The sequence below is a fragment of the Diabrotica virgifera genome, chromosome 2, assembly GCF_917563875.1.
Source record: "Diabrotica virgifera virgifera chromosome 2, PGI_DIABVI_V3a".
In the NCBI taxonomy this organism is placed as follows: domain Eukaryota; kingdom Metazoa; phylum Arthropoda; class Insecta; order Coleoptera; family Chrysomelidae; genus Diabrotica; species Diabrotica virgifera.
Genome location: NC_065444.1, coordinates 201,577,154 through 201,587,248, shown reverse-complemented (window position 1 = coordinate 201,587,248; position 10,095 = coordinate 201,577,154). Strand labels below are relative to the sequence as shown.

The window sequence follows — 10,095 nt, the reverse complement described above, 5'->3', positions numbered from 1 at the left end:
CAAAACCGTTCTTGAATCGTTAGGCGCATGCGCAATAACGAATAATTATGCGCAGTTACACATTTTTCGTTATTGCACGGTTCACGAACCGTTCAAGAACGGTTTTGTATCGAGTTGGAACAAACCTATAATTACACATCACGGTGACAAGTGAAATACAAAAATAGATATTTTATTATTTTACGCTTAAGGAAGACAAATCCAAAGACACAAAAAATTATAATAAATATATTTACTAAAAACACTAATATATTCTTTTCACACCTTTTCTTGCAATGATATATTTATACATAACTTGAAATATTCAGCAACTAAACGCCGTACTGTCTGTGTGCGCATGCGCGCAGTATTATGAAATGTTACTCTCAATCGCGCCTAAAGAAGTATAACTTCAAAAATAATGTTAGGAAAAAAAAAACAAAAAAACGTTTAAAAATTTTTTCACCAACTTTTGATCCCGGCAACATGCAAATTTGTTAAAAGGGGTCCTTTTTCAGTAAGATGGTGCAAAAAATCCGAGTCGGAATATTTTTCCTAGCGGATGCGCAGTGGCTTTCTATACTAAGAAACTGTATAGTAATATAGAAGATTGACAAAATAGATCAGCTCTATTGAACACAGCTGATCTAATTTTGACGTTTATAGTTGTCATTTTGTTAAAGTTGTAAAAGTTTTAAAGTATTGTAATATTCTTGGTGTTTGAATAGTTATTTTAAAACAGAGTAATAATAAATAATATTAACCAATGTATTTTTTATATCGAAAAACAATTATTTTGAATAGTTTCTTGACAGTAAGATGACACGGATGAAAGTCACATCCGAGAACGGACCAGATTAGCCCGTAAGGATAGCAATTACCATGGGTAGGTACCTACCCATGTGTCTAGTACTAGTACGTTGGCGTTTACTGTATATAGTTTTTTAAATATAATTCCACCCACTTCCATACGTCACTACTACTCTGGGCTAATTAGCAAAATTCATGGAAAAGTTATTTACCAGCAATTTTATTGCTGGAATCTAATTATAAGATCCTATATATTAATAATATACGTATGCAAAGTCCGCAGATAGTGTGCTACTTTTTTTATAAACAAAACGGCGCCGACAAATCGTATTTTTTTCAATTAATGCTCTATAACTCCGAAGATTTTAACTTTACAACAAAAACACCCAATTAAAAATTCACCGCAATTAAATTCTACATAGAGTAAAGTAACGTTTACACGTATCCAGTAACTGGCGCCAGTCTTACTGGAATGCGAGTGCTTGACTAAGACAGCGCTGGATAGGTTCGTTTACACGTATCCAGTAACTGGCGCCAATCTCACTGGCACCCTTATTAAAAATCCTAATACTGCTACTGAAACCACAGGTACGACAGCGCCAGCGACTGGAACGCTGTGTTTACACGTGTCTACAACCACTGGCACGGGGTTAAAGGGGACGCGGACGAGGGCCACTGGCATGAAAAATAGACCAGTTTTCTATTCGAGACAGCGCTGGACTGGAGCAAAAAAGCGTTTACATGATGCCACTACCATGCCAGCACTGTCGTTCCAGTGCGACTGGCGCCAGTTACTGGATACATGTAAACCTGCCTATATGTTTTTCCCGATTTGCTCCGACGAAAATTGTCCTCGGAAAATGCGGGTTTTCCCAACAAAAATTCTAATTTTCAAATAAAGTTTTAGGTAGGAAATTATTAATCAATAATTAAATAACTTAGTGAAATCAAAAGCTTTCTTGGTATAGATTGTAATTCCAGAAGCCAGTGAAAATTAAACGAATATTTTAGCAACAATTCAATTTTTAATTAACAATTTACAGTTGCAATAATAACCAAAATAATCATGATACATTGATCAAACTTATAAAGATTATAATGATGAGATGCTTATTTAATATTTTATCGACAAAATACAAATTTTTCGTTTTTTGCATAATCTTTAAATTTTGAAAAAAAAATAGTTATAATACGCTGGTCTAATTAGTAAAGTACAAAGAAAGATTATTTACCATCAATTTTATTGCTGGAATCGAATATTATGATCCTATATATTAATAATATAGGTATTCAAAGTCCGCAGATAGTGTGCTACTTTTTTTATTAACAAAATGGCGCCCCCAAATCGTGTTTTTTTTTTTCAATTATTGGTCTATAACTCCGAAGATTTTAATTTTACACCAAAAACACTCAAAAAAAAATCATCCCAATTTAATTCTACATACAGGCATGTTTTTCCCGATTTGCTCCGACGAAAATTTTCCTCGGAAAATGTGGGTTTTCCCAACAAAATCTTGAATTTTCAAATAAATTTTTTGGGCAAGTAATTATTTATCAATAATTAAATAACTTGGTGAAATAAAAGCTTTCTTGGTATAGATTATAACTGCAGAAGCCGGTGAAAATTAAACGAATATTTTAGCAACAATTCAATTGTTAATTAACAATTTACAGTCGCAATAACAACCAAAATAATCATGAGACATTGATCAAACTTAGAAAGGTTATAAAGATGTGATGCCTATTTAATATTTTGTCGACAAAATATAAATTTTTCATTTTTTTGCATAATCTTTAAATGTTTAAAAAAATAGTTATAAACAAATTAACATTTCTCAGAAATTGTTTATTATATTCTAATTTTAAAAAATACTTAAAATGCGTATTTCAAAGGTCTTGAAAAAGAATGTTTTAAAAATTCTTTCCAACCATTTGCAAAAAAGTTATGAAACAGCAAAGTAAATATACGATTACTCCGTTGTTTATAATTTGTTTTAATTGTTTCAAAGCTTAAAAGTGAGTCGTGGTACAATCTAATTACTCACAAAGAATATCAAATATTAGTTCAATGGTTATATTTTAATCAAAGATTAAAAATACTTTTTTTGTAATTTTTAGCGCGAAAGTAGGCTTGATACAGAGTCGGAGCTAAAATGTTCACTCAAAGCGACTGACACGCAGCATACATAATACTATAATTTTATTTATTAAGTGTACGTCGGGCGGGCGGTCACTTCGAGTGAAAATTTTAGCTACAGTACTTTACCTATTAGTCTACTTTCGCGCGTGTAAATTACAAAAAAATATATTTATAATCTTTAATTAAAATATAACCATTAAACTAATAATCGATATTTTTTGTAAATAATTAGCTTGTACTTTGAACTTACATTTACGCTTTGAAAGAATTAAAAAAATTATAAAAAAACGTAGTAATCGTATGTTTACTTTGCTGTTTCATAACTTTTTTGCAAATGCTTGCAAAAAAGTTTTAAAGCATTCATTTTCAAGATATCTGAAATACGCATTTTAACTATTTTTTAAAATTAGAATATAATAAAAACTTTCTGAGAAACGTTAATTTGTTTATAACTATTTTTTTAAACATTAAAAATTATATTTTGTCGACAAAATGTTAAATAGGCATCTCATCTTTATAAGATTTCAAAGTTTGATCAGTGTATCATAATTATTCTGGTTATTATTGCGACCGTAAATTATTAATTAACAATTGAATTGTTGCTAAAATATTCCTTCAATTTTCACCAGCTTCTGGAACTATAATCTAAACCAAGAAGGCTTTTAAGTTACCAAATTATTTAATTATTGGTAGATAATTACTTATCTAAAACTTTATTTGAAAATTAAAGATTTTGTTGGGAAAACCCGAATTTTCCGAGGAAAACTTTTCGTCGGAGCAGATCGGAAAAAAAACATATCTCTATGCAGAATTTAATTGCGGTGAATTTTTATTGGGGTGTTTTTGTTGTAAAGTTAAAATCTTCGGAGTTATAGAGCAATAATTAAAAAAAAACACGATTTTCGGGCGCCATTTTGTTTATAAAAAAAGTAGCACACTATCTGCGGACTTTGCATGTCTATATTATTAATATATATATAATCATAAGCTTCGATTCCAGCAATAAAATTGCTGGTAAATAACTTTTCCCAAAAATGGCCTATTCTCCGATAATCAACCCAGACTATACCCCGAAACTTGTAAGGCAGTTTCCCCAGTGTGCACTCTGTGAAAATGACTTTTTAAATAACATTGTCGAGAAAACTCCTTAAAACAAATTTCGCACTTATGAGGTTTTTCTCCAGTATGAACTCTCACATGTGAATTCAAATGACATTTTTGACCAAACTGCTTAAAACAAATTTCACACTTGTAAGGCGTTTCACCAGTGTGCAATCTCGAATGTGTACTCAAATTACATTTGTGAGAAAACTGTTTTAAACAAATTTCACACTTGTAAGGCTTTTCTCCAGTGTGTAATCTCAAATGTGAATCAAAATGACCTTTTTTAGAAAATTCTTTTAAACAAATTTCACACTTGTAAGGCATTACTCCAGTGTGTACTCTTAAATGACTGTTCAAATCGTCTTTCCAAGCAAATTGTTTAAAACAAATTTCGCACTTATAAGGCTTTTCTCCAGTGTGCACTCTCGAATGTGATTTCAAACGACTTGCTTCGCTAAACTGCTTACAACAGATATCACATTTATAAGGCGTTTCTCCAGTGTGTAATCTTAAATGACCATTTAAATGACTTTTTTGGAAAAACTGCTTAAAACAAATTTCACACTTATAAGGCGTTTCACCAGTGTGCAATCTCGAATGTGTACTCAAATTACCTTTGTGAGAAAACTGCTTTAAACAAATTTCACACTTGTAAGGCTTTTCTCCAGTGTGTAATCTCAAATGTGAATCATAATGACCTTTTTTAGAAAATTCTTTTAAACAAATTTCACACTTGTAAGGCATTACTCCAGTGTGCACTCTTAAATGACTGTTCAAATCGTCTGTCCAGGCAAATTGTTTAAAACAAATTTCGCACTTATAAGGCTTTTCTCCAGTGTGCACTCTCGAATGTAATTTCAAACGACTTGCTTGGCTAAACTGCTTAAAACAGATATCACATTTATAAGGCCTTTCTCCAGTGTGCAATCTTAAATGACCATTTAAATGACCTTTTTGGGAAAACTGCTTAAAACAAATTTCGCACTTGTACAGCTTTTCTGCAGTGTGTGTTTTTAGATGTCGTTTCAAAGAATGTGCCTGGTTAAATTGCTTAGAACAAATTTTACACTTATAAATCGCATTTTCTAATATTGTTTCTTCAGTGTTTACACTTATTTGTTGTTCTTTGGTGAGTGCAAGTTCAGTTTTCATGATTTCCATTTCGTTCTGAGAAAAACCTAAAATAAAAATAAAAGCTATAAAAAAATTTTTGTGCTGACAAGGGTAATAAAAATTTAGTAAGAATCAATATAATAGGAAATAAAACTGAAACGAACTAAAACACCAGGGATAGTGCAAATAAGCGCACGAATATAGTGAAGCATCGCTACTCGCCAGAATACTTGACACGCTGCTCGCTACACTCCATCAAGGATACTATATATATATAGAGAATGTGGAAAAATTCTCTATTTCATCTGTTTGATTTCGTACGAGTGGTCGTTAAACCATTAGCCTTGGGTCTTTTGATCACTGAGTTTGTTTCAAAGATCTACATCTTATGTTTTTAAATATATATATATATATATATATATATATATATATTGTTGTGATCTTATTTATTTATATGTGATGATATTCTTATATGTAATTTAATTTAATTAATGCATTAATGATAATCTAATTAATCAACCAGATCACATATCAATATGTTTTCAATCTCAGGGCGAATTATAAAATTACTTACTTACTTTCGTGACTTCTAAGTATTTATCAGTGGTTCCTAATCGGGATAGGAAAAAATAAAATAATACACACATATGGATTACAATTATAAATCAAAATTTTGTTTATTTTATATAAATGGCAATTACTGCTTAATATTTGTTAGATCTTATATTTATTTAATACAAACATTTAAAAATGGGAATCTTATTTCCTTTTGGTTTCCAATTTAAAACTTTTATTAATAATGAAACTATTAGGATTTATTAGCAACAAATTGATTTAAGTTTGATGAAAATCTTCTGATATTAGCGATTATGTTCTTCAATTTTTAATGTGGTAATTAATACAAAAACCCATACATTCATGTCTTGACAAATGAGACTGACCTTTATCTGGTGAACTGCGAATGTCCTCACACAAAACCCGTTTCCTCCTACCCTTGGTTGCGATGAAAAACTCGTCCTGGCCTCCAGTAATGTTCTCCTTTGAAAACTACCTCGTATCGCTCGCGTTCCTGCTTTTCTCGTGATGCAGTGTTCTACCTTTTTCGAACCACTTCAATCAGCCACCGGGACACTCTTTGCTCAAGGAGATTCTTTTCTCTCGACTCGGCCTACCTCTCGTTCCGATGGGTACTCAACACTCACGGAACTATACCGGCGTTTTCACTCTTCGTACACTACCGTCCACCACTGGACTTCACCTCTCTACCGCCCAAAACATTCTGATCTCTCATCCTCATTCATTTTCCTACTTTCTCAATATCCCTTCCAGATTCAAAAATGAACATTCCACCACAAATTTTAATTCGCCGTATTCCTCAATACCAACTTTTAATCTTTCTAAATATGTTTAATGGATTTCAAGAAAAATTAATCATTTCCCAATTTAAACTTACTTTCTACTTTTTACAAAACTTAATGACCTATTATCTATTTCACTGAGTCTTATTTAGCGTAGGCTAATGATCGAATCTTCCGCGAACACTATAATGGTCCGCGTCACTCAACTTGTTTATCTTATGCGCATTGTTATCGAGTTTCGTACACTTCTTCGAATCACTTTCTTAAAAACTAAATATAATAATTTGTTGTATACAGGTTGTTCTAAATTTACATGCCCGTGGTTGAGAAAATTGAAGATCTTTTATATTAATTTGAATTTTGCTTATAATTATAAAATTTTAATTCTCATATCAAATAAGAATATAACAAATCCCCGCCTTGTATTCGATAAAATTTATCTGCATTTTTAAATAAATTTTCTCGAGGCAAAACCAACTCCCTGTATATTTCCTTACTTTAATCTACGTCTTATACCCCTTCTTCTTGCATTACTTTAATTAGTCCCACCTGTAGAGTAATTGTTTCCTTATTTTCAGTGTCCTCATCCTGTGTTAGAGTGTCGGCTATTATGTTGTCTTTCCCTTTTTCCCATATCAATTTTCTGTCTTTTTCCTCAGATTCTTCATATACGTCCTCTTCAAATGCCACTGTTTCGATCATATCCTTTTCGCTTTCATTTGTTAGCTTTATTTCTTCTTCTCCTGAGCTCATCTCTTCTTTTGAGGAATCCCAGGTTTTATTTTCTTTTGTTGTTAGTACTTTTATTTCTTCTTCTCCTGAGCTCGTCTCTTCTTTTGAGGAATCCCAGGTTTCTTTTGCTTTTGATACTCTCAATTTTTCTTCTTCTGGGCTCAACTCTTCTTTTGAGGAGCCACAGGTTTCATTTTCTTTTATCTTTTTCTGACTTTTTCTCCCTTTTATTCTTTGTCCTTGCTTCGTTGCCAAATTCATTTCCACTGTTTGTTCTTTACCTGATTCGTCCGTATTTTGTTTCTCCTGTTCCTTGTCCTGTTCTTCTTCTTTTTCTTCTGTTAGTTTCATCGTATTATTTTTAAAATCTATCATTACATGTTTTTCTGCCAATTCGTCAACTCCTACTATCATGTCATGTGACATGTTTGGCACAATTACACATTGTAGTGCATACTTATTTTTACCTAATCGTACCATTACTCGTATGCCTTCATTTATAGTTGCCAATGTCCGTTTGTTTGCGCCCACTAAATTTACCCTAGGTATTTTGTAAATTAAATTTGTTAAATTAACTTCTTCTATTAGTTTTCTGTTGACCAATGTTATTTCAGATCCAGTATCTATCATAATTTTAATTGGTTTCTCGTTGATAAATCCATCCACAAATTTTAAATTAACTCCATTTTTTGATCCATTTTTTGTTGTGATTCATCCATTTTCTTTGATGTTTCTTCCTGATTTTTATCCATTGTTCGTTTTGCTTCATCCATTTTTTGTGACTGGAGTTGCATAAGTTGTAATATCTTTTCTAATTCTGACAATTCTTTTTTTCCTGTTTCCATGATTGTTGTGTCTAAAATATCTTCTTGGTCTGAATTTTCCTCTTGATCTGAATGTTCTTTTTGTTTTTTGTTGTCTTTGCTTTGGCTTCTTGTCACAGACATTTGTTTTCAAGAAGTACTATCCCCGCCAAATGTGAAATTTTAATAGTATGTTACCCAAAACGACTTTTTCTCCCCCAAATATTATAAATTGTCAATAAATATATCAAATGTAAATATCGTAAAAATAAAGTATTAAATCAGTTATGTAAAATTTGTACCTAAAGGGATCTAAATTTTTATGTTATCAACTGTAAGTCTCTCACTTTTTACCACAGGCATATAAATTTCCAACTACCGGCTTTTCTCTTTCTATCCTTCAAATTTGCCACTAGAAATACTTTTCAATGCTTTCCACGTTGGACGACAATTGTTGTGATCTTATTTATTTATATGTGATGATATTCTTATATGTAATTTAATTTAATTAATGCATTAATGATAATCTAATTAATCAACCAGATCACATATCAATATGTTTTCAATCTCAGGGCGAATTATAAAATTACTTACTTACTTTCGTGACTTCTAAGTATTTATCAGTGGTTCCTAATCGGGATAGGAAAAAATAAAATAATACACACATATGGATTACAATTATAAATCAAAATTTTGTTTATTTTATATAAATGGCAATTACTGCTTAATATTTGTTAGATCTTATATTTATTTAATACAAACATTTAAAAATGGGAATCTTATTTCCTTTTGGTTTCCAATTTAAAACTTTTATTAATAATGAAACTATTAGGATTTATTAGCAACAAATTGATTTAAGTTTGATGAAAATCTTCTGATATTAGCGATTATGTTCTTCAATTTTTAATGTGGTAATTAATACAAAAACCCATACATTCATGTCTTGACAAATGAGACTGACCTTTATCTGGTGAACTGCGAATGTCCTCACACAAAACCCGTTTCCTCCTACCCTTGGTTGCGATGAAAAACTCGTCCTGGCCTCCAGTAATGTTCTCCTTTGAAAACTACCTCGTATCGCTCGCGTTCCTGCTTTTCTCGTGATGCAGTGTTCTACCTTTTTCGAACCACTTCAATCAGCCACCGGGACACTCTTTGCTCAAGGAGATTCTTTTCTCTCGACTCGGCCTACCTCTCGTTCCGATGGGTACTCAACACTCACGGAACTATACCGGCGTTTTCACTCTTCGTACACTACCGTCCACCACTGGACTTCACCTCTCTACCGCCCAAAACATTCTGATCTCTCATCCTCATTCATTTTCCTACTTTCTCAATATCCCTTCCAGATTCAAAAATGAACATTCCACCACAAATTTTAATTCGCCGTATTCCTCAATACCAACTTTTAATCTTTCTAAATATGTTTAATGGATTTCAAGAAAAATTAATCATTTCCCAATTTAAACTTACTTTCTACTTTTTACAAAACTTAATGACCTATTATCTATTTCACTGAGTCTTATTTAGCGTAGGCTAATGATCGAATCTTCCGCGAACACTATAATGGTCCGCGTCACTCAACTTGTTTATCTTATGCGCATTGTTATCGAGTTTCGTACACTTCTTCGAATCACTTTCTTAAAAACTAAATATAATAATTTGTTGTATACAGGTTGTTCTAAATTTACATGCCCGTGGTTGAGAAAATTGAAGATCTTTTATATTAATTTGAATTTTGCTTATAATTATAAAATTTTAATTCTCATATCAAATAAGAATATAACAATATATATATATATATATATATATATATATATATATATATATATATATATATATATATATATATATATATATATTTTATCCAATATAGTGGCATTAAGAGGATCGGTACGTATTTTCGGCTGCAATGCTATTCAAATGGGGATTCATTTTTTTCGAATCCTGAGAAAACTAATAAGTATTTTTGAAAAATTTAAACGCAGAGTGAAAGATTACGTTATTAGCGAGGGCCGAAAGTCCCTGAGAACTTCTATAATGTTTATTTTAATAA

The 10,095-nt window shown here is 31.4% G+C and overlaps 1 protein-coding gene across 3 annotated transcripts in view; it reads right to left on the bottom strand.

Annotated features, from left to right (window-relative positions):
• Positions 1-1,785: 1,785 nt before the first annotated feature.
• Positions 1,786-10,095, bottom strand: part of LOC126880365 (zinc finger protein 235-like) — a 60,281-nt gene continuing 51,971 nt past the window's right edge. For 2 of the 3 annotated variants that reach the window (XM_050644187.1, XM_050644188.1), the window contains exon 3: positions 1,786-5,211. In XM_050644187.1, the coding sequence (XP_050500144.1) occupies positions 3,983-5,211 (1,229 nt within the window). In that variant the 3' untranslated portion in view covers positions 1,786-3,982. The remainder of the gene's footprint in view (positions 5,212-10,095) is intronic. The other variant, XM_050644186.1, reaches the window with a different exon arrangement.